The sequence below is a fragment of the Mya arenaria genome, chromosome 13, assembly GCF_026914265.1.
Source record: "Mya arenaria isolate MELC-2E11 chromosome 13, ASM2691426v1".
Classification (NCBI taxonomy): Eukaryota; Metazoa; Mollusca; class Bivalvia; order Myida; family Myidae; genus Mya; species Mya arenaria.
The window spans coordinates 56,609,799-56,634,065 of NC_069134.1; the positions used below are offsets into that span (position 1 = coordinate 56,609,799).

The window sequence follows — 24,267 nt, forward strand, 5'->3', positions numbered from 1 at the left end:
AATAGAGAAATGGAACCAAAACCAATAATCAGAGCTTTGGAATTTTTCTAGATGTCATTTATCGTATTTCTCGGGGTAAAGCTAGTTAGCGAAAAAACCCTATTTTCGCGAAAATAGCATTTGACTACGAAAATAGCCTGCTATATCATTATAATGAAATAAACCAGATATTTACAGAAAATAGCCTTCAAAATCATAAATATTAAACAAACCAGAGGTCATTGCACGTTACTCGTGGATAAAAGAGCGTTTAGCTACAGATGGCTATATTTGTATTCTTGTTTTTGTTGATAAATAAGCACGTTTGTACAAACATATTTGGAAATAAACTGTTGATATTTTTTGAAATGTCATTAATTACGAATATCAAATTTACCCATTGCATCCAGGCCACACCACGTCATGGCCTGTGGCTTCCCTTTCCCTCGTTATATTTACAAATGTACATATTTACATCAGTTCAGTCATCGGCTGGTAGAAGGCTGTTAAGTCTTAGAGGACTGTGACCATTGTCGGTGTGTTGTACACCCGGTGAGGCCACTATGACCTCCCTTCCCGACTACAGCCGCCTCTTAGAACTTGGAGTCCTTGACCTTTCAGCCCTTTTCCTTTTAACCAGCTGTGGGCTTCTTCCAGCTGTTGGTGTCATTTCAGTGGTTCTGTTACCGTCAGATGAAATTATTGTTTTTTGGGTCGATTTGCCATCGTCCATTAGAAATTTTCTTGTCCGTTTGGCGCGATGTTCTTCTGAGATGTTCGTCCAGTGGTCAATATCAGTTAGGTAGTGCAAGTAACGGTCTGCGAGTCGGAAGTTGCCCATGTCTCTGATCGCTCTGCACCTCTCGTCTTGTTTTTCCTTGACGATTCCATGAAGTGTTTCGATGAATTGTGGAAGGTCTTGCATCTTCCTCTGAATAGCACATAACATACATGTCCTTGTATACCGCTGGGGTTACATGGAATTCCGCATGATTATAAGTTTTGTCTATCCTCAGAACTGTGCCATTTTCCCGCCCACAGAAACGCTTGATGTCATTGATTTGTTGTTCTGTGTAGAGTGTAACAACTGGATTTTGAAGTCCGCTCATATGTTTGACACTCTGTACAAATTCATGTGACTTTGACATTTCTTCAACGCAGACGATTTGGTCAGCGATGTTTTTACTAGAACAAGGTGTCGTTTTGTTCTTTTTTGTTAATTTCGCATTTTACATTTCTTTGTTTGTCATAATCATCAGAGTTGGTCTGGTTTATTTCACTCTCTATATCTTTTACTGATCTGTTTTTTTAAGTTCGTTTCTCACTGATTGTTTGGTGCGCATGTACTTGGTGTTAGCAAAACCATAGTGCGCCCTTCCTGGAAATGTACCTATATATTCAACGATCGCTATGTTGTTTGACGCATCCGGCATGACTGAGTCTGACTTCTCTATCGAGGTAACTCGTTTCTTGAACTGTTCTTGATCGGCAGGAGAAGCTTTCAGATGCTGGTAGAACCGATGGACAGCTATGATGCTATTATATGATGATATTTTCTTCTGGCTGTGGATCGAACGGTAAAAAACTTATTTTTTTATTGCACAGTATAGTCCTTTACGTTCGAACATCGTGATGAGCTTTCCGTCACGTTCAATATGCATGTATGTTGAACAAGGTCATGCACCACCGACCCATGCGCCGCAATCGTCCCAGAACTAAGACCGTGGAGTGGTCCTGGAGTAAACTTTTGTTCTACGTCCTGCACTTAGTCGTCCGTGAAACTTCCGTGCTCTGACATACAGCCGTTCTCAGACGTACTGTCGTGTTCAGGCATACCGCTTATTAGATTTCCGTTCTGAGTGTCCAGCTGTCAATACATCTAGTATTTTAGTTGCTGTAGTTTTACAATTGATATTATTATTATTATTATTATTATTATTATTATTATTATTATTATTATTATTATTATTATTGTAATTTGAATAATGTAGTATATAGTTTGGATATAGCAATGGTGACCATGCATTTAAATACATGTTATATAACATTTTGAAAACTGATCTCTCTTGTGTGTTTATTATTACTTTCTAATCGGTTTCTATAGGCTATTTTCGCTATCTAGCTATACCGCATTTCTCTTTGCATTTGGGGTACAAAATTACTCCCTTTGCGGAAAAAAATGTGGATGTTACGGGCTCAATCCATGATCGGCCATTATAGGGCGCGGGCAGACTTTAAATAAACTCTACAACAACAACAACCAACCTACCACCACCAACAACAACTATATACAAGGAAGCTGACACTTGGCCTATCCGACACCTTTTTTATATTATGTAAGGTTTACTTATAACTCTTGGCATTCTATTCAATAAATGATTTTTTTTTATATTTTTAATAAATAAATAATTATTCGAGGTCTTATGAAAAACTAATTAGTTAGCTGTTTCACTCACAAACCGGTTTATCTTTGACAGAGGTAAAGTAATCAAAGCAACCTATCCGTGGCATCCGCTTGTCAATCTAGCTGAAAACGGACAAAATGTCATCTTCAACTCCATTCGATGCCAGAAGACCAAACAAAATCCACAGGTTAAATTCATTTTTACTCATTTTACTATATAAATGGAAAGTCTGGCTCTTTGAATTCGTTTTCACTATAGGGGTCAACTGGCTTTGCTTCGGATATATATTTTCGGACTGTAATTATTACAGCTTCGCTTCCGGAAAAAGAGCCAGGTTTATTCTTATGGACTCTATTGTATACAGTGTCCAGTATATGGTATGTTCCCAATGGCAAAATGTATCTTTCACAATTTTCCTATAAAATAAATTAAAAACCAGAAGCTCCTAAATTCCGAAAAAAAAGAATGAATATATAAACAAAACTGTTATTTTACTTACAAACAAGTGCCTATTCACAGAAAAATACAACGCTGGTATAATATCGGGGTCCGGTGGATAGCATGTCTTTGGCAGTTGATTTAAATAACAAATAATGAAATCATTATAACTACACTGTTCTTTAAAAAAAGTTATAAATTAATATCAAATAAATTTAGTTATAACCCTTAGAGTTTTTTTACCTGTTAATTGTGTGTTTTTTTCAAACTAAAGAAAAACAGAAGCCAAGAAATAAACTGTGTCGAAAGATGGCAAATTTCAGAATAGCACAAAAAAACTGGTATATAAGTTAATCACTCTGTGGCTCCTGCTCTGCTGCTAAAGTAACTTTGCTGCAAAAATCAAGGGATCCAATTGGAAGTGTATTTTTAATGTCTGTCCTAGATTGTAAGATATTAAAAAAAATTAGGTTGCAAGATCAGAATAATTTACATATTTCAATTTTAGTTGTCTGAATAAAAACAAGCATAGTTTATAATTTTCACTGATTTTACAAGGATGTACAAAACCAATTTAAAGTAATGTAGTACAATAAAGATTCTGAATTGTTTGATGGTTACCAATTTTACACTGCCTCATTGTAAACTTGCTATCAAATACAAGAGTCCCCCACACTTGAAAACAATCAATCAAACTATATAGTCTGCAGGGCTTTCATTAGGAATTTGAAACTTGAATTATGAACTACCTTACTTTAGAATTTGGAAGATTTCTTTTCAAATATGGAAGTTTTAAGTCTCTTGGACACTTATGAGTATCTCCATTGAGTCAACAAGTCAAATAAAAACATAGAAAGTAGCAATACATGTTTTAAACTGTGAACCTCAAAATCTTCAAAGTTTCTGTTCTTCCAAGACTAAATTTTGAAAGAATTCAATAATTTATCAATTTTGGGGAGTAATATACTTCACAACACCATTAATAGGAACCCCTGAGCTTCTGAAAGTCTCAAACTCTCTGATTTTTGATTTCTGGAGGAACAAACAGCTATTTTTAAAACCTCAATGTTTCTTACCTTATACATCAGGCAAATCATGTCTCTTTATCAGTTATGTGTACAGACACGTGATAGTGATAACTGATAAGGTTTATTTGTCAATTTTGTGAAATGAATCAGTTAACCCCAAAGAAAATTTGATAAATACGATAAACAGTAATTTTATTTTTATTGAATTAATATTGGATCACTTACTGTTTGCAGGTACAAACCAAAGGACACAAATGCTCCTGGCGATGACCCAACCCCCGACTACATGAATCTGCTAGGCATGATCTTCAGCATGTGTGGCCTTATGATGAAGGTAAGACTAGGAGAAAAATTATCAACCTTAGTTTAGAAGAACCTCGATCATTGTCCGCTTCTGATTTATGTATACCAGTGGTCGAAGTTAGCACAGGTCTGCAAGCACTGCACAGTAAATGTTTTCTGAACTTCTGATCAAATTCTTGTTAAAAAAAATGATAGTAAACTCTAGTATAAGGATTTAGACTTCTCCATCCAAAAGTATATACATGACTGGTATATCAGTTAACTGTAACTCAGTTGTGATTAAGGGTCATACTGAAATCTACTCTAGTCCATCTTAATGTTATTGGCTAATAATGGGTGTTCATAATATTGTTTATTTGGGCTTTGCTATGCCATTTTTTTAGTCTCAGTTTAATAACTTTCTCAGTGTTGGAGCATTTGTGTCTATAATAGCCAGCACACCTGCATGACTCACTGAAAACCCACATAACAAAACAGATTTATGTCACAATGGAACTTAAGCGGTTGTTTTCATCTGATGCTTTCTAAATAATCAAATCAAGTTTTGCTGATCCAGATTTATTCCTCTTCTGGAAATTTTACATGCATCATGTTTCTATTTCAGCTGAAGTGGTGTGCGTGGTGTGCTGTCTACTGCTCGTTCATCAGCTTTGCCAACTCGCGCGCCTCTGAGGACACCAAGCAGACACTCAGCAGCTTCATGTAAGACTTCAGCATTTGCTAAGGCTTTGAATCGGAGTTTGGGACTCAGAACCCCCCAACTGCAAAGTTTTATTTTATTATAAAAAGGCTGTTTCAAAAGCAATAATGGTGAATATTGCTTCATATTTTGAGAATAACATACACTACTTTAGGGTTTTAACTAAAGAGTTATGAAAGGGTGCTGCACCCTGTACCAGTCATCGAAATTAGACTTTTGGATGGACAAGCCTGAATTCTTACTATTGCATGGAATCATATTTTTTAACAAGCCCTGCTATATAAAATTCAGAATTTGAGCAAACCCGGAAGACATTTTACTAGTGCAGGGCTTGCGGGCTTGACCACTGCTGTCCTTTTTTGGAAGCACCCTTCTGCCCTCATGGGGACAAGCATTTTCAGCCTCCTGCCTTCTTAGAATTAAATGCTTAAGATAACCAACTTTGATAAAATCTTAAAATATAATTATGAATTGTACAAACTTGACACATTTGGAAGTTGAAACCTAGTATTTATTCATTTAAGCATAATTATACCATTTTTCTGTGAAATTCATTATGTTCAAATTCTTCACAGCCCGACCCATTTTGCTCTTTTCACCCTGAGCACTCTGTCCCTTTTCTGAAGCACCCTGTCCTTTTTAAAACCTGGCTAAAACCCTTACTTCTTGGCAATAATTTACATCTTTTGTAAAAATAATTATACTGAAGATATTTTGTAACATTTTAATAAGTTTGAGTGCGTGAGTCCCAAACTCAAGATGTTAGTAAATACCAAAATTGATAAAGATGGAGTGAATTATATTAACACAAATTCCATGATTTTTTGCTTTTGTTTGAAAGTAAAAGGAAAGCAATTTTCCAGCTGTGTTATAATTAAGAAACATTGTTTTTTTTGTTTTGTTTTTATAAATATCCATTTCAACTGAGCATCATTCCTAATACCGGTACTAGAAAAATAATGTTCTTTTGTACCAGCAACAAAGTCTATTCAAGTATCAAGCAGAAGGAGATTTATTTTATTTATTTGCTTGATAGATAACTTGCAAGAAATTGAATATAACATGTTAAAGTTGTATGTAAAACAAGCCAAAATAAAAAAAAATGAAATTTGGTAAAATTGTTCAAAAAATGGTACATTTTCATGTTTACCAGGATCATGTGTTTTCAAAACGAAATGTTTTAATTTTCACTACTTACAAATTATTCTTAGTACCAATTTAAATAGGACCATAAATTTTTAACCTTTATCATTGCTTTCTTCATGTTATCATAAATGGTATGTGATTGATCTTTCTATTTCAGGCTTTCCATATCAGCGGTTGTGATGTCATATCTCCAGAACCCCCAGCCAATGACTCCACCCTGGCAGTGATCCTCATCCCTCCTGACCCTGCCACCCGTCACCACCCTGGGGCCAATATTTCTAACCCTGGGATCATAAACATACCTGTGCAATCAACACCTCATTTCAAAAGACTTTTTCAAACTGGATTATTATCCTGCGAAAATATTACAACAAAGCTTGTTTTTACCAAAAAATTAACTTTGAAACCTTAAACTATTTAGTTATATGCACTTCATGAAATAGTTTTAGCCCATTTGAACAATATCAGAAAAAAATCGATATGTATATGAAATGTGTACAATTTCAAAAGTTGTTGATAAATATTTACCATAAGATAAAAAAGCCAAAATATCCAATATTATAATTATGTAGATTATTATTTAATTGCTCAGGGGTCATGTGTGAGAAAAAATACACTAAACACAAATAAACACATATGCATATGTTTATTTTTATGTACCAATGTGTTAAAATAGTGAAAATCAGTTTTATTACTTTTTATGCCCCCACAAAGTGGCGGCATATAGGGTTGCCCTTGTCCGTACGTACGTCTGTCTCTCTGTCCGTACGTACGTACGTACGTACGTCCCGAAGATTGTTTCCGATCTAATTCTTGAAAACTGTTTGTCCAATCCTCACCAAACTTTAAACACATGTTTGTGACCATAATATCTTGATCAAGTTCGATAGTCATGGAAATCGCTTTAGTCATTTAGGAGTTACGGCCCTTTTTTGCCAAAAATACTTCAAAAATCATTATTTATATTTTATTTTTAGTTCATGATAATATCTTAGGATGCTTTAAATCCCATCAAAAGGTGGAACTGTTGCAATCCCATACATGTTGTTCTGTTTGTAGCACTTTTTAATGATGTTCTAGAATCTGACATTGTAATGTTTAATGCTGATGAAAGTTTATAATAAGCATTTAAAAATCAGGACACTGCTGGTCAATTGAGTGATGGAGAAAGGAATAACGGTGTTATTTAGAAGTACTCATATCATCATATATAACGTCTGCACATTAGTTGAGCTAGAAATCACTTTTAAGGTTTTAAAGTTAAACCATGTTTTGAGCATGTGAACGTCATGATTCAAATGAAATGAGATATATCATATAACTAGTCTATATATATGAAACAGGAAAATGTCAAATGGAAATACAATGTCTAAATGGGATTTTTTGTGCACTTTACATATGTTGCCTGTTTTAGTACTGTTGCTATTTCAATGTTTGCAACTAAACTTTTTTTTGTACATTTGTGAGATTTTTGATGAACTTTAAAATGTTCTTCTTATGTTTTATTTATAAATGCACATATCGCTTTGTATTTAAATGAGTGGCCATATTCTTAAAGCAAATTAAGTTGAATTTTCAACATTTGAACAAAGTAGTTTATTTTCTCTCTTTCTGAGGTGAATTTAATTATAAATAAAAATATTTGTACAACAAAAATATAAAAATAGTTTAAAATACACAATAAAATGGCCTAAATTTAGAACTCTGTTGAATACATTCAGATTGTTTTTTTATTTAAATGCCTCTCTTTAAAACATATATCGTAAAACGTTATATATCCGCTTTTAACAATTTCTGTAGCCCAGAAGCAATCTAAGAATTTGGGTTTGGGATAAACAAACGGCTAATTTCAATGACTGTTGTAACTGTACCATCAGCGCTCCATATATCATGGCATTATAATCATTTGTACATCTAAGAGATGTGTTTTTATCCAAGACTAAACTGTTTTAACCATGTACTGTAAATAAACTGGAGAAGATGTTGATGAATCGGTGTTGAGTGAATGTTTTCATTTTGATTTATATCTGTTTATTCTCAGTCTGAGAAGAAAGTTAAAAGACGAGTAACACAATGTCAGTTCCAGACATTCTGCATCACTAGCAGACCCAGGGGAAGGGAGGGGACGCACCTGGCACGCACCCCCTCCCACAACAATTGTCCCAGTAAACTTCTCATGTTAGTATGGTAAAAGAAATATGGCAGAAAGAAGTATGCACAAAAATGCACTATTTTAGATAAACAAAGCCGAAATATTCTAGGGAAGAACCTCCAAATCCCGACCACTTTGGGAGCCTTTTTCGGATTCCTATGAGAAGGGGAACATGTCCGAATTTGCGCCGCTTTAGTGCATCCCCAAACGCAAAGGATTGCCCCACCAAAGTGAATTAGCCTAATTAGGCCTTTCCAAATTGATGGATACACAGGCGATGAATGCGGAAATCAAATGAAGTATGGTGGGTTATTTGTTGTTTTATTTTTAATTTGGTGATCATTAGCATACACCTATAAACCATATATAGGTTTCTAGTACCGTGTCATTAACACAGAAAACACATTCGCATTTGTGATCAAGTGATATTTTTGCGTCCTCACTATAAGCTCTATTCTAAATATTTTCGCACGTATAAACAGACTGGTCAAAATAGGGAACGGGGCTTTAAGTGTTTTCATCGTTACGTATATGTTCAAATCACTTGAAAACCTGCACTGAACGGGGGAGTGTCTAGCACACCCAAAGGATTAAGACAAAATACAAGTTGTTTTGTCGAAATCCCAACCCTAGCTAGAGCAGAGAGTTTTGTGACGCCTATCAATGTTTTGCCCCCGAACGTGGGTGGGTGGGGAGGCGGGAGCGGCGGCACACCAAGGAGATTAGGACAAAATGCATTTATTTTGTCGAAATCCCAAGCTTAGAACATGAAAAGTTGTGAAAATCCCTTAAGCCGCAGGTGTTCTTAGAATGAAAAAGCCTTTGATTTTGCTAAGACCAAGTTTATTGCATGGGTAGGAGGTCTTACTGGGCAGGTCAAAATCCCACCTTTCAAGAATCACCCGCTGTCAGAAGTCCCCTTTATGCACGCCGCTGCCCCTTGTGGCAAACATTGGTTGGAGTTAATACTAGAAGTTTTTTTTACCTTCAATATTTAAATATGTCTTGGTAGCTTCTGGCATTGACATCACGATTGCTATGTGTATAATTCCGTGTAAAATCGGCAGCAAATTAGGACAGAACAGCTAGAGGACATGATGCATAATAATTATGTGAATAACATTAGCCAGAATTAGACGCGGTCGGTGTGATGGAAGCGGTCAGTGTGATGGACAGATATGAACCAGATCAACAGTAGAACGATATCTCCGGCCGTAAACACTGATTTTGTTTGATAAATACTGCTTCTGTTTGCCCAGAGATCGCATTAATGACCACTTGTGTTTAGATTAGCGATAGTAATTAGCTGGACAAGATAGCCCCCCGACCTTCGTTCGATTTACTGATTTACTGGGTGTTTCGCTACTTATTTTGACACAGATGCAATTCTACTTATTTCAATTGCATTAGCATGGTTTGATTAGTCTGTCTATAAAGAAGAATCGTAGCCAATAGTGAAATATTTACTTCTGGTGTTCATGTGCACGAGGTGAAATATATTGAGATCTCGCACTGAAACAAACAAATGACGTCGTTGAAATGAGCCAGCATTGTGCGCGCTGACTTTTGATTTGGATGTTTGGACGTGAGAAAGGGCTAAAATTTCAGAACCGGAAGAATATCAATTTGTAATTTCACTGTTTAAAAAAGTGAAATATAATGTTAATTTCAATGATAAATCTCTATAAATCATAGAAAAAAATATATAAAGAAATGCACGCGAACGTAACGCAATTTTGGAAATGACGTCGTTGAAATTGTTTTCAAGTCTTCTGCGCGCAGACGTTTAATTCGAAATTGAGAGAGGGCATATGTTTCAAAACCGTAAAGATATCAATCTGTTATTTCACTGTTTAAAACAGTGAACTATAAATCTAATTTCACTGATAAATCTCTATAAATCAAAGTAAAGCATATTTCAAAGAAATGTACGCGAACGTAGTCATTTTGGAACTGACTTCGTTGAAATTGTGTCCAAGTCCTGTGCGCGCTGACGTTTGTTTTGGAAATGAGAGCGGCATTAAATTACAAAACAGTGAACGATATCAAATTGTTAGTTCTAATAAGGGGTATCAGTCAGAGCTGGTACAAAAAAGGTTATAAAAAACAACAACACCAAATCTGGTTGATACTACCACCAATTTATATTATCGTACTAACCTGGTGCCGACATCGGCTGCGAAGCCTTCTGCGGCAGACAAAGTGACTCCCAATGCAGGAACCCAGCAGACACGCAAAGAACAAGATGTCTCCCTCTTTCAGAGCTTAAACACAGAAATTAAAGTACCATGAAACTTGGTGCATGTATTCATAGTTATGAGAAAGGGCGTATGGAGAGGACGGCCTGTCGCTCCGGTCAAAATGTTATTTGAGCTATGTCACTAATTCGATTTAGAAGAAAAAAACGGATTGCGTTGGACGCTTTCGTTTTTTGAATATAATGATAGTGCTCTTTGATAGCTTTTCAGTTTTTATCTCGTCTGTTCAATTTTCGTTGAAAGTAATAAATCTTTTCGTCAGGTTTTTCTTGTGCCTAGTGTTTTATCAACAGCTGTTACAGGTGGCACCATCGTGTAAAACTAGTTAAACATTTGTTTTACGCGGAACATAAACACATACTATTAGTACGGCATAATTATAATGGTACATAAATCTCTTTTTACGACAACGTTTACACTCATTTCTACAATCATAATCGCGTAATGAGAAATGGCACTTCCTAGAATACAAATGTTTCCGCTGTACTTGTCTTGGAAATAATGTTCCTGGTGCTATTTACACGCCTCGTTTAGCGCCTGATCTGTCTACCATTGAGCTTATTTCATGCTCACTGGCTTGACATACGATGGATTGAACAGCAGAAAATATGGCACTGAAGGTGAAATGAATATTTCTGTCAAAATTTTGGTTGATCACAAAAACGGTTGCATGCAGCCGGGGCTATGATCCTAGCATGCACTATGAAGGACAATTGTTTAAATGTCATTGTCGTTGCGAATGCTCAAAACAGAAGAACGAAAGATGCGCCATCGATTTGTTGCTGATTTTTTTTAAATATAATTTTCTTTGCAAATGCTCACAACAAAAAAAAACACGAAAGAGGCGCCTACGATGTGTTGTTGTAGTTGTGATTTCAATATAATTGTCTTTGCAAATGCTGACAAGTACGCCGACAATTTGTTGTTGACGGTTCCTAGATTAAGTCAGAGTCAAGTGTACGTTTTACTACCAGTTTTAAATAACCCAAATCAGTCGTTAACATTATATGATGATGATGATAATGCTGCTGCTGCTGTTGCTGCCGATGATGATAATGATGATGATGAGGAGGAGGGGGGGGGGACAAAGAGGATGATGAGTTGTTTTCACTTTATTTCTCTGTAAAGAACAATAACACTTGTAAAGTCCGTTTCTTGTGATGCCTGGCCGGCTCCAAAAAAAACATAACTGAAAAACAAAAATGTCTAAATAATAAAAACCATTAAAAATCGATACAAAAGTAGAGAGCATTTCAAAATAAAAGTTTTCGAAAATAATGAAATGTTCACCATGTTAAAAATGTTCAGTAAGATACTGCTTAATGAATAAGGCCCACGTGACGACATCAGAGGCCATCTGTCTAATATATACAGCAACTTTGATCCATCATGAAAATGAAAAGCGTTCCTAGCATTGCTGATGAGCCCAGCGCTGTCAAACCATATGTCACTGAACCCAGCGGGACGTTCCGGAGAATTCGTGAGCAAATACATACATACAATACATACATCTATATAATGGTCCTAACATGTTATTGACGAGTTATCTGATAGTTCCTGTAAAATTGTCGAGATAATATGTTAATGATCGGCATTTCACTGATTATATCTACAAATCAGCAAGAATAATCAGAGAAAATGCAGTGGCGGTTCTTGCTTCGGCTAAATCGCGGTAGAATCGTGTGCTACAATGCACGGGAGTCTGGTACTAAGCCTCGTGCAGTGGGAATAACAGGAAAACTGCAAAAAAGGTTAATATTGAGGATGATAAAGAAGTTAAGTTAATGAACTAAATATGTTTAAAAATTAAATCGTTCGCAGCATTGCATGGGTATTATATTTTAATTATTTTTTATTACGAGATACACTCAGACTTTTATTTTCAAGTTTATTTTTTTATTCGATAACATGATTCAGCTGTCTTCGAAAAGTATGAGTTGATAAAATTGCACAGTCACAAGTTTAAATATATAACACAAATAATAAAAATAATTCCCACATTTTACGTGGTAGAAACGTAGCTACGGGCCTGTTAACATTTCCGCGTTCTTGTGTTTGGAACTAATAACTCATAATTTGTCCGTTAATTTACTGCTAATGAAGTTTGGTGCAGAATAACCGCTTGCAGGAATAGTTAATTAAGGTATAAACATCATTGCTGATGGGAAATGTTATCATTTGTGTGAAGTCCGTACCTTCAGGGCGAAAATGGCACTTTTTAAAATTCTCCCAAATTAGAAAGTATATTTACGCACGTGTTATTGTCTAAATATAGCCCACAGGTGATTGGTTAATCTCGACCTCCTGTCATTTCGATCTGTCGGGACATGTGCTTTTATTATGCGCAGTGGACAAGTAAAGTTGACAAGTTCGCGCAGTGATAATACATCAAGCGAAACGGTTAAATCTGGCATATAGACAGTTGACAGAAGTTGTGAAAGTTTTGTGTTATTATAAAAACAGATGAGGTGATTTAATTGTGCTAATTGTCATTTGAAAATAAAGGTAAATCAGTGAGTCAAACGATAAAGTTGGATTTAAAATATAGTTGTCAAAATTCGTGTGTTATTTGTGTGAAACAACTCGTGTGAAATATGTTTTTCTTTAGTTGGATTGAAGTGTAAACCGACAGATTACGTCTTAAGAGATGTGTTGAATATTGTGTATTGCTAATTGGCAATTAGTGTATTAAAGATTTGTGGATTTACGAAAAAATGACTATTTCAAGATACAAATGTTACAGATAACACATGCATTGTCTGGTAGGATGACAGACGGGGTCCAGCTCTGGCTATATTTAGGATTTATGCTGACATTCTGTAGCGCTGGTGAGTAATGTATATTCGGACGAATTGACCTGTCACCTTTCGTATAGAATTAGCGGCGCTTTTGATGTCTACCTTGATTGATTGATCTGGTTCTTTTCGTATTTATTTGCGATTTTAGGAGTTTTAGGCATAAGAAAAGTTTAATGCTGGCATAAGTCTACAAAGGCATGTTGGCATTATCTTTAATGAAAACATAATTATGTTTCAAGCACGATGTCATTTATTGGAATGTTGGTATCAAAGTTATGCCAAGGATTGAAGACTGAAATGCATCTCATTGAAATAAACTGTATATTGAATGTTTGTAAAATGCATGCTCGAAATCACAGTAGCTTAAAGAAAGAAAATACATCCATTATGTTAATAAAAACTCTTTGTTTGTGCATGCTCTTTTAGCTCATCTGAGCATTTCATTTGCTTTTACATGTCTGTGCTATTTTATAACCATCCCATTTTGGCGTGCAGTATTTGAGGATTTTTTAAGAGTATTCATTTTACAAGAGAGTTGTATCCGGTATGCAGAACTAATATATCATCAGTTAAGACAGTTTTCAATATGCAAACATACAAATTAAAAAATATCTATTATTTTCTTAAGATTTGTTTGGACTGGAGTACTTGCGGGGATTGGGAGGGGGGCGTACAGACCTCAACAAATGCTCTCACCCGCTCAAATTTGCAAGTGAATTTCAAGGTCTGGCGTGAAAAAATTCAATCACACTTGCCCGCCACGGGAATACTTTTTTTCAGATTTAAATATTAATCTTATTTATTTTTGTAAAACAAAATGATTGCGAAAAACATTCCAATGTAAATAGTCAAATCAAATCTGGAAATATGACCTCATATGATTTTTTATCAAATGCATATGGTCAAGTGTTGAGATTGTTTAATCAATTATATGTTGTAGATAATTCCTCAGGGAATTGAAGAAAATAAATAATTAATCATTAATAATTATATTATTATCAAAGGAATTAATGTGTTTTATTGTTTGTGAACATGTTAATTTTGTGCAGGGCGAGTAGATTTTCAGGGTCACTCCCCTGCATTGCAAGTGACCCTGCATTTAGGTCATGTTCTTTGAGGCCTGGGTTTAACCCTCATATATAAGCTTTTGAAATTGTTCTTCAGTCTGTAATTTAATTTAAGTTTGAAAATGGGCCATGTCTTATCAAAAGTAGGTTACAAGGTCATCTGTTAAAAAATGGGATATGAAAGTACATGTAGGTCATTAGGTCAAATATTGCAAATCAGACAACATTTTAAAACACACACTTTCAGCCAATGTCAATTGCGGGAGACAGAGTGTTCAAATTCAAGTTTAAATTTAGGTAATGTCTGATCTGACAATGACATACTAGGTGAGAACTGTATACTCAAAAGTCTTTTTTTTTTCTTTATCTTCATAAACTTGGTCAATCAAATTTAGGTCAAGTATAGTTATGGGTCATGTTATATGTACAAGCATAAGAAAAACTTTGTTTACTCTCAAGGAGCCAGATTTTCTACCAAATGTCATGAAACTTAGTAAGAATATCTATTGTAATAAATAGGTCATTAGGTCATATTTTTAAAAAATATTTCAGGGGTCCCATTTACTACCCAATATTCATGAAATTTTGTCAGAATGTAAATCAAGTTCTACTACTGGTCAAGTTTGAATATGTAAACAGTATTATGTTTGAACAAAAAATAGGTCAACTGGTAAAATGTTCAGAAAAACCTTGGCAGCACTCTTCGCGGCCACATGATAGATAAATGTTTTCCTATGAAATAATTTTAAGGTTATCATAATTATCTAACACTGAAATTAGATTTTGGTGCATACTTTGGATGTGTAAATCTCTTTTCAAGATGAAAGAAAAAAATGTCTGGTTTTGGAAACAGTTGTCGCAAGACCACTTGATAACACTATATTGTCAGTTGAAAATAACACTGATATTTGTTGGGTCAGAAATGTCCCCGAGTACACTTTAATTGTTCGGAAGATATGAATTCTTTACAAGTTAATTTTACTCAATCTTTACATAGACTTTGAACAAATATTACATACAATGCCTGGTTTTGCCCATATTGGCAAGATTCCCAGAGATTTGAAAAAAAGTTGGCACCACTACAACTATTTGCAGTGTAAAAATCACCACAGTTGTATAATTTGTAATATCAAACAATGTGCCACATTGTCAAAATATTTGTCAAATGCACTTGAAGTTGTGAGAGTCATTTGTAAAGAAATGCAAATGTAGCCATTTTGTAAGTCAGACACTGAACCAAATTAGTGCCATGTAACTAAACACATAATTTTTGGCATTAAAGTAGCATGAATCTGGGTATTAAAATCATCCAAGGGCTGTCTCTTTTCATGTTCCTAATACATGTTTGTAGGTTCATAAATGTCCGTCTCCCACCCAAGAAGTTGTGAGGTTGAGCTTGTGCTGTTCAGATGATCGATTATTATCGAAAATTGAATGGTTGGGCTTGAAATTTAATCATGAATTTAACTGGCGAGTTGTTTTTCTTCTTTCCTTTCATTATTGGGTTTGATTAATATCCGCCAATTTTCTCCTTTGAGTTCGTATATGTATTCGGAAGTGTTGAGTTGTTATCGCTAACAATATGGTGGAATGCAGCAACCACGCTAAATAACATACACATAACATAACCATAGTTAAGGATTATTAGTTATTGTACAAGAATAAAACTACAATTACGGTATAGTCAAAAACCGATTGTACCGGTTACTTGAGTGGAACTGTTCATCGATAGTCAAACTGGAACCGATTCCCAACACTAGTTTGAGCCCCATTCTCTTGATCTTGGATGAAAAATGCTAGTACTGATATTTACCCAGAAATAGACTTGCTTCTTAGTGATCAACTCAAAGCGTCTTCATAGTTGAGCTGAAACGAATTAGTATTTAATGTTAAAATATGTACGTTTTTTCCAAAATGTGAAAATGAAATTCCCTTTTTGTCTTGAAAAAAATACGCCAAAACATAAAAATGGACCTAAAAATGGACCCATTTTGTGTATGGTATAGTTTGTGTATTCTTCAAGAAACAATCTTGACCACATTCTTTTATATTTTTAGTCTAAAAAATATTTTTTAAAGCATTAAAGCATTCAAAATTTATTGAAAATGACTCATTTGTATCCAGTCAGAATGGCACTGACCCCCTTTCCAAATTGTTGGATTTTTTTTTTAAGAAAACACTAGCCCCATTTTTTCAAGGTTTTGGCACTTGCCATTTTGGGTGCAACATGAATCATTGGTTTCCCCGGGCGCTCTCAGAGTATGCCCTTGTTAAGGCCGGGCTTGTTTTTAAATATCGGATTGTTATAATAGATAGGGATACATCAGAGTTAAATATTTCAAATTAAGTATTTAAGATTTGCTTGTATGATTTGCCGGGCCTGTACTATGTCACCTTTTTAATAAGGCTAAAATGTATTTTCCCATTTGTAGGTATAGCTAGCTATCTATTGACCTGATTCTGTTATGGGCGAATACTTTGAATTCAAAACAGGTTGTAAATACCTTAACTCCGTTGGAGGTATATCACACTTAGTTTGCTCTTGTCGTGTTTAAAAATCGCTTGAAAATCTTCAACTGAATACAGTTTTATATACTCAATGCAGTAATGAAGATCACAGAAAACTATGTTTTGATGTTCATTGGGCTGTATTTATCTGTTCAGGAATCGCTATTTCTTTAACGCTTCATTGATATCATGTAAATACGCACTTGCACCGTTAGTTCTGAAACAAAGGACAGACACATAATTAGGCTTAAAATAGTTCGCATAACATTTCTAAAATTAATTTACTTCAAATTTTCTAAAATTTGAGTAAAATTTAGTGAAGCCATTCTCTTACATAGCATTTCAATATTCAGCATGATCAAGACAATCAATTTAACACTTGCTGTAGTGTATTAAACTAGCAGAAAAAACAAGTGTGTATAAGAAAGATGTTTGTCTAAAAGATCAAAACAAGTTTGTTTAGTTCATCATGTTATCCTGAATTATTTATCACATCATTGCCACTTTGATTCAAAAAGGGGCGTTTCTTATATATATACATATATCATTTAACAATTTTTAGAATTTTATTCTAACTTGCTCTTGCTAAAGAAATTTAAAGGAGGAGGTATTTTTCACATGCTCATTTACTTTATTCAGATAATATACATGAACATTATATAAATTATATAAAGAATAATATCATAAAATAAGATTGAAATGTTTAGGAAAACCCAACCGCTCCTGGCAAAACCCCTCAGCCCTAGATGGTCTTTTAACTAAGATAAAAAAAATGAGATTTTCCAATTTTAATTTTGTTGACCATTACGTGAAATCTATTTGTGTTGATTATTTTATACATAATATACAGAAATGTCATGGTATCAAACATTTATGACTTAGTTACTTTGTTGTTTGATTGGACTTAAAAAACACATACAAAAAACCACATAACTTTGTCCCTTGCCATATGTAGAATTTTTGGGACTGTTGTCCTAAACTGAAATATTTTTTTTAAGGCCTTAAAGGGGCTAGACACCAGATGATCCAATTATAGGCATATACAATATTTCTTCAAAACAAGCCTAGAATTGTCAATGCCATGCAGCTAGTAGGAGACCGATAATACATCATTTTACATGATTAAAAAAAAAAATTGTGGCTGTCTCAGTCGAGTTTACCTGTTTAGCGTATAATGGTTTCCAAGTTTATAGTGTGTATATTTAGCATGTGAAAGTCACCTAATTAGTACAGATTCATATACCGACCCTATCTTTATATTAACAAGGATTTACGTGGTAGACAAAGCCATTAAATTTCGCATTGGAAAAATACACAAAAACTGCGACAGGTACATGTGTTGAAAGCGATGTGATAATCTGATCAGTAAGTAAGATTCAAGGCGTTGTACACAACGATATCAATTTAATTTAATGTTTTGACAATTTTTCTTTTTTCTTTCAATTGTATCATTTGGTGTCTAGTCCCTTCAACATCACTTAAATTAGCAAGTATGACTTAAAAGGCTCATGATAGTCGTCTAACGCCCCAAAACCCTGTTGTTTTTCTAAAGCCGAAAAAATATATACAAAATTTAAAAAAATCATTTTGTGAATACAGTGGCATCGCATGCCTTTATTTGTTCAGTCCAAAATGAATTGTTCATTCATTTCATTCCTATGAAATAATTTCATGCCATCCATTTTGAACTTTACAAATAAAATTTAGAGCATAGAAATTTGATAATTATATGAAAAAATTATAACAAGAGGAAATATTCGGTACCATTACACGAGCTAGTACGACAGTTGATCGAAATACAATATCACGATTATAACCACTTTCCCCTCCGCTGTGAACACAGGAAATTAGGCATGGATTAATTGCATTATTATTACTTGACAATTTCTCGCTATATGAACTTAAAGTATTTACTATTTATTTAATGTGTTTCGCTATATTTCTTCCTTGCCACATGATTCCTTTGAAGTTCATGTTTAAATACATGTATTTATTTATTCATATCAGTTCTTTTTTCACCATTTTAGGAATGGTGTCTGATAGGGAAATATGTGTAATTTAAAAAAAAAAATAGGAATTCAAATTTTGCGTAGTACAAAAGGTTACAAGAATGCATGTTTTAAAAAATAGACAGAAAAGATAAAACAATGTAATAAAGTTTGATTCTATTAGAACTCACCAAATCCGGTTTCTTCAAAAATACAGTTCGGGGGTCCATTTTTTATGAGATTAATTGGGAACTTTCTTTTCATCTTTCTGGAGGGAGTGCATGATTAAGCAATGAGAAACTTTGGCCCATAGTTGGTTAGAAAAACACCCCAAATCCTTGTATACCCATGGCAGTGTTTTTTTCAACTTAATAGGGAGTCACAGTCAGCGGGGCCCTATGATAGGGGGAAAATTAGTGTTGTTTTAGCAAAAAGGGGGAAAATGCTGACATGATATTTATAATGTTTAACATTTTTTCTAACCTTTAATTCAACAAACCTATGAGTATATTCATGAATGGCACTTAATTGCTGCAATTTCTAAATGACAATGGTGACAGTCCTCAAAAAATTAATAATATATTTTTTTACCTGGGTTGTGGAAAAATATATGTTTTTTCAGGAGGGGAATGGGGCCGAATTTTAGCTCTAAATAGGGCCAAAAAGATACACTGCAGTGTGTTAAAATCTGGTAAATTCCAGGTTGTGGAAAATTATATGATTTTTTCAGGAGGGGAATGGGGCCGAATTTCAGCCCTAAATAGGGCCAAAAAAATACACTGCAGTGTGTTAAACTCTGGTAAATTCCATAAAAACGAAATAATATAAGTGCACCATTTACCATTTGTGGTTCTTATCGCATAATGTAGATGTAACTTCTAATGTGTTCATTGTATCTGATGTAAAAATAGATTGTCATTTTATTGAGCCATGCAATGTAAATATTGTTTAACATGCACTCTTACTCCCAAAAAGATGTACCACAATTATATTGATAATTATTTAAATGTTCTGAAAAGGATGAATAAATATTGAAAACAGTGGTTCTTATATTAAGGATACCGTGTTTAATTTGAATGAAAGGTGCAGAAAACACGGTATTTCTAGACATAGTTGATCACTGTAAATCTTTTAGGACCCACCAGTCATTTAATATTGTTCATTTTCAGCTATTCAATACACGGTCACAATTTTGTTATCAGTAATTAATATTTTCTATAAATGTATTACGGTATTTAGTAAGTAGTTAAAAGACTTATCACTCAAGATTTAGGTTTGTTATACATGTGTATATGTATTGATTTAAAATAGGAGTGTCACTTTTAAAAAACTACCTCTTCAGTAAAACCAAAAGCCTGGCTCACCTGAGGCATGTAAAATAGACATGATTTTTTATTGCAATCCTTAAAGTAAATTATTTAGGTTCTTTAATTCTTACGTGGTAAAATTAATTAAAAATCCCAAATAAGTCTATATATTTATCCATTTTAGAACTACTTATTACTCGTCCCCCAAAGAACGCTACCGTCCTCCAAAACACGCGCTACCTGATGCACTGTGAGGCTGCTGGAGAACCAAAACCACGCATAAAGTGGTTTCACGATGAGGAAGAGATGCCGCGTGTTGGGATCAACTACCGCATCGGCAGCACGGGGACGCTTCGGTTCAGGGACGTGAAAGTGTCAGATCGAGGAACGTATCGGTGTCGAGTGGAGAGTGGGCGAGAAGTGTTGTACTCCGATTCGGTGTTGCTCATAGTCGAAGGTTAGTTATAGCTCTTTTTTGAAAGAAAAACTGCAGGACCATCATTTTTACTGAATTTTTTATCTTTCCCATTTTCAGTAGTATGACAAATACATGTATTGAAGCATTTTATTAATAAAATTTATTTTTTATTAAACATGAATTAAAAATAAGACCAGGCAGGATATGCTTAAGAGATTTGTTACTCTATGGACAGATTGTATAGATCTTTGTTAAAGTTAACTATGTTGTTAACGTGATCGTTGTTAACTTCCAAATCTTAAATACTCTGAAAGTTTTATCGACGGACATCACTGTTATCTGTGGCACACTTCACAAACATATTGAGACAACTGATTCAGCTCTGCTTGTTTTTAAATATCATCATTAAAAGTTAACAACCCTGCCATTAACAAGTTGGTTAATTTAACAACTTTCTGAAAAATCAGCCCTATATATAGCCAAAATTCAAAATGGAAAGATGTTTTACATGTTCTCTTATGATTAATAGCCCATCGTCAATCAGTTTAAATACCCAATAATGGATAATAAAATTGTGTTCCAAATTTCAACACTACAAAGTGATAAAGTCTAATAAAAAAATAATGCAGCGTATAATTTTAACCACATTCACATGGTTATGTTTAATCTGCGCGATTGTTAATCTGCAACATATTAACATAATTGTACTTCTCTGGAGAAGGCATTTAGTAAGTATTGGTGCAATGTAATACGAAATAAGTAACATGCATTTTCCTGTAAATAATTACATTGCCATCACTGGTAATCAGCAGTGAGCTGTGAAATTCACATGCTTAAAGGCCAATACAAATAATATTGCACTTACGTTTTTGGTGTCACTTGACTTACCCGAACGATGTTTTAAAGAATAAATAAGTGGGGTTTGATAAAGAATGTCAGAATTGTTTAAAAAACATGTTCGATTTAGGGATTACATGATATGGTCAATGTGATACTTAAGAAAATGACTTAGGTAAGGAAATGAACTCAGATGTTTTATGAATACTGGCCAGCATTAAAGCATTAAGCATAGGCCTAGTACCCCCAGTTTTGTTTTGGTTGGCCTTAATTATCTGCAGATGTGGTTCAAATTTAGTGTGATTGTCTTAGAACCCCCAGTTTTGTTTTTGTTGGCCTTAAGTCAGTATCTGCAGATATGGTGCAAATTTAGTGTGGTAGTCTTAGAACCCCCAGTTTTGTTTTTGTTGGCCTTAGTCAGTATCTGCAGATGTGGTGCAAACTAAGTGTGGAGAGTATGTGATGAATGACATTCATGTGGCAAAACATTCAATAATCTGTTTTACCAATTATTCGAGGGTGTGAGTCAGGGTCTAGGCTCGTGAGTTGTGTCAACCCTACAGTCGAAAGTAATTTCTGAATGCCCTAGTGATGAAATATCTCCGCTTTTAAACAGTTCATTACGAGTTTACAACTTTTGATGAAATATTATTTAAATTTTGCTAAGCAAGATTAAACCAAATGATGTTTGTCAATGCTTTTTTTCTTACCAAATTAGCTATTAATATAAATGATATTTGCTTTTTCCCGCAGTTGAGGTGGAGATCATCCAGACATGGCCTTCATCGGGGAAACTGATGGTTCCGGAGCTTGAGGACGTAAGGCTCACATGCAAGGCTGGAGGGATCCCCGCGCCAGCCATTCAGTGGAGGAAAAATGGCATCTCTGTAAGTTAAACCATGGAAATGAGATTGGGAACCCATTTGTTACATAAATGACACTAGCTTTTATGGATTGAAAATCAGCCTCATATCAAAGTTGGGAGAACATCATTTTGTTTTTTTTTTGGATTATTTTTCACCATGCGTTGATGACAGGTCTCGAAAAATAAATTTTACAATCAGGAATCAATCATCATAACTAATTATGATCAAAACTTTGACGTTGCTTGTTGCTAGTAAAATTCAACCATTACATATTATATTTATATATAACATGTGCACTCAGTGTTATAAAACTTTTATAACTATAATGCTTCAATTTTCTCTACTTACTTTTTTGCCCGAAAATGAATCAAATCCTATTTGGTAACAAATGTTTTGTGTGATAAAAAGATCTTACATTTGTTGCCATTTATAACAATATTGTATAAAACTCATAATAAAAAAGTTATAAAGCTTGCCATAAGCTTGATTTGAAACTTGCCCTAAACTTGTTGCATTTAAAAAAAATTGTAAATTAAAGGTAAATTTTGTGAGATGTTAAATATTTACTTGTATAATTATAATAATATAAATGATTGTAAGTTAAGTGGCATATGAAAAACCATTTATTTGTTTAAATGCTTCCGTCTTATAATTGAAAGATATATGATAAGTTATTTTATCTTGTTGGATCTCAACCAGCTATTGTACTAGGTATGAAGTTGTACAGTACTAATCAGGCCTAAAAAACAACCACATTTGGTTTGGGTTACCGAACCCAACATATGAAATAGGCGCTAACCCTACCTTTTTTACTGTTTTCTTTAGTGTGTGTTTAAATAAGTGGTTTTGAACCTTTTAAGAATAATTTATACCGAAGATTGCTTTGACACGATTCTCCAATGATGACAGTTACGTTCTTATGTAAAGACTATAAAAAATAAAAAATACATAAAAAAGCCTACGGTTCCTACCCTACCTGAGTTTAAAAAGGATGTAACCCTAACCAAGTAAATTTATTTTTTGGTCCTCATAGTTATTGATGAATGATTCCTTGTTGTAAGGTTAATTTTCGAGACAATATTCTATGAGGACCCGTGTTGGCAAAACATGATCTCTGTAGCACTCAACAGGTGGTTCCAATTGAGTTCTGGTGTCTGCCAATATGACTCTGAACTTTTCATAACATTCATGACAGATGTCTCTAAGTTCTTGTTCACAATGAGGTATTGTGGGTGATTGTCTCCCCTGGTTTGTCTGGTTAGCCTGACAAATGTCTGAAAAATCCATCTTCCTGTCAGTTGGTCAGACTTGTTGTCTGCTGCTCTGATAGGTCACAGAATGCCAACTTTGTGCGCCAGCAGGGTTTTTGTTAGGTGATGAAATCTTTTGGAACCATTTTTGAGCCAAGTGCCAGAGTGTTTTAAAGATCAAAATGGCTCATTCCCAATCAATAAAATTGATAATAATACCGAATAAATAAAAATATTTTTTGGCAACAGTATCAGAAATCATTGTACTAAAATATTTACTCCGAAAACCATTCTCTTCAGTAGGATACTAATAATATTGACTTGTTAATAAATAATTTCCATCTCTGATTTTGTCAATATAGTGATCAAATCTTCAATATTGCCTGCTCATGTTCAATATTATTGTCAATTTTTTTCCAATTGAATATAAGGTGTTGAATCATGATTCATGTAGCTGATTTTGCTTCACAAGTAATAGTTAGAGGACATGAAGTTACATTTTAATGATTAAGAATGGGTAGAGTGAGGACAGCAAAAGGGCCCTTCTTAATCATTAAAATATTACTTCAGGTCATCTAACTGTCTTAGAATGCTACCTCATTGGCTAACACATTGTCAACGCAAAATCTGATGCAGAGAGTGCATATTGGTTGAGTGGAATTAGGCGGACCTTTAAAAACCTGCTAAAGGTGAAATTCTTAATAATTTAGCCTAGTTCTTAATGATTGCCGATCTGCAATTTCATTGGCTGAAAATGTAGGTTGTATTGTAAGGATGTTGAATAATCACGATCATGCGTCTTCCAATGCGATCGCTGAA

General features: G+C 34.3%; 2 protein-coding genes across 2 annotated transcripts in view; both read left to right on the forward strand.

Annotated features, from left to right (window-relative positions):
- The first annotated feature begins 2,447 nt into the window (after positions 1-2,447).
- LOC128214229 (PAT complex subunit Asterix-like) lies at positions 2,448-7,990 on the forward strand. Its single transcript, XM_052920588.1, has 4 exons — positions 2,448-2,571; positions 4,085-4,184; positions 4,758-4,855; positions 6,157-7,990. Exons 1-4 carry the CDS (start codon positions 2,522-2,524, stop codon positions 6,224-6,226), a joined length of 318 nt encoding a protein of 105 aa, XP_052776548.1. The 5' UTR covers positions 2,448-2,521; the 3' UTR covers positions 6,227-7,990.
- A 4,817-nt stretch (positions 7,991-12,807) lies between these two features.
- LOC128214072 (muscle, skeletal receptor tyrosine protein kinase-like) overlaps positions 12,808-24,267 on the forward strand; it is a 63,777-nt gene continuing 52,317 nt past the window's right edge. The window contains exons 1-3 of the mRNA XM_052920325.1: positions 12,808-13,237; positions 20,262-20,534; positions 22,086-22,219. Coding sequence (XP_052776285.1) covers positions 13,144-13,237; positions 20,262-20,534; positions 22,086-22,219 — 501 coding nt within the window. The 5' untranslated portion in view covers positions 12,808-13,143. The remainder of the gene's footprint in view (positions 13,238-20,261; positions 20,535-22,085; positions 22,220-24,267) is intronic.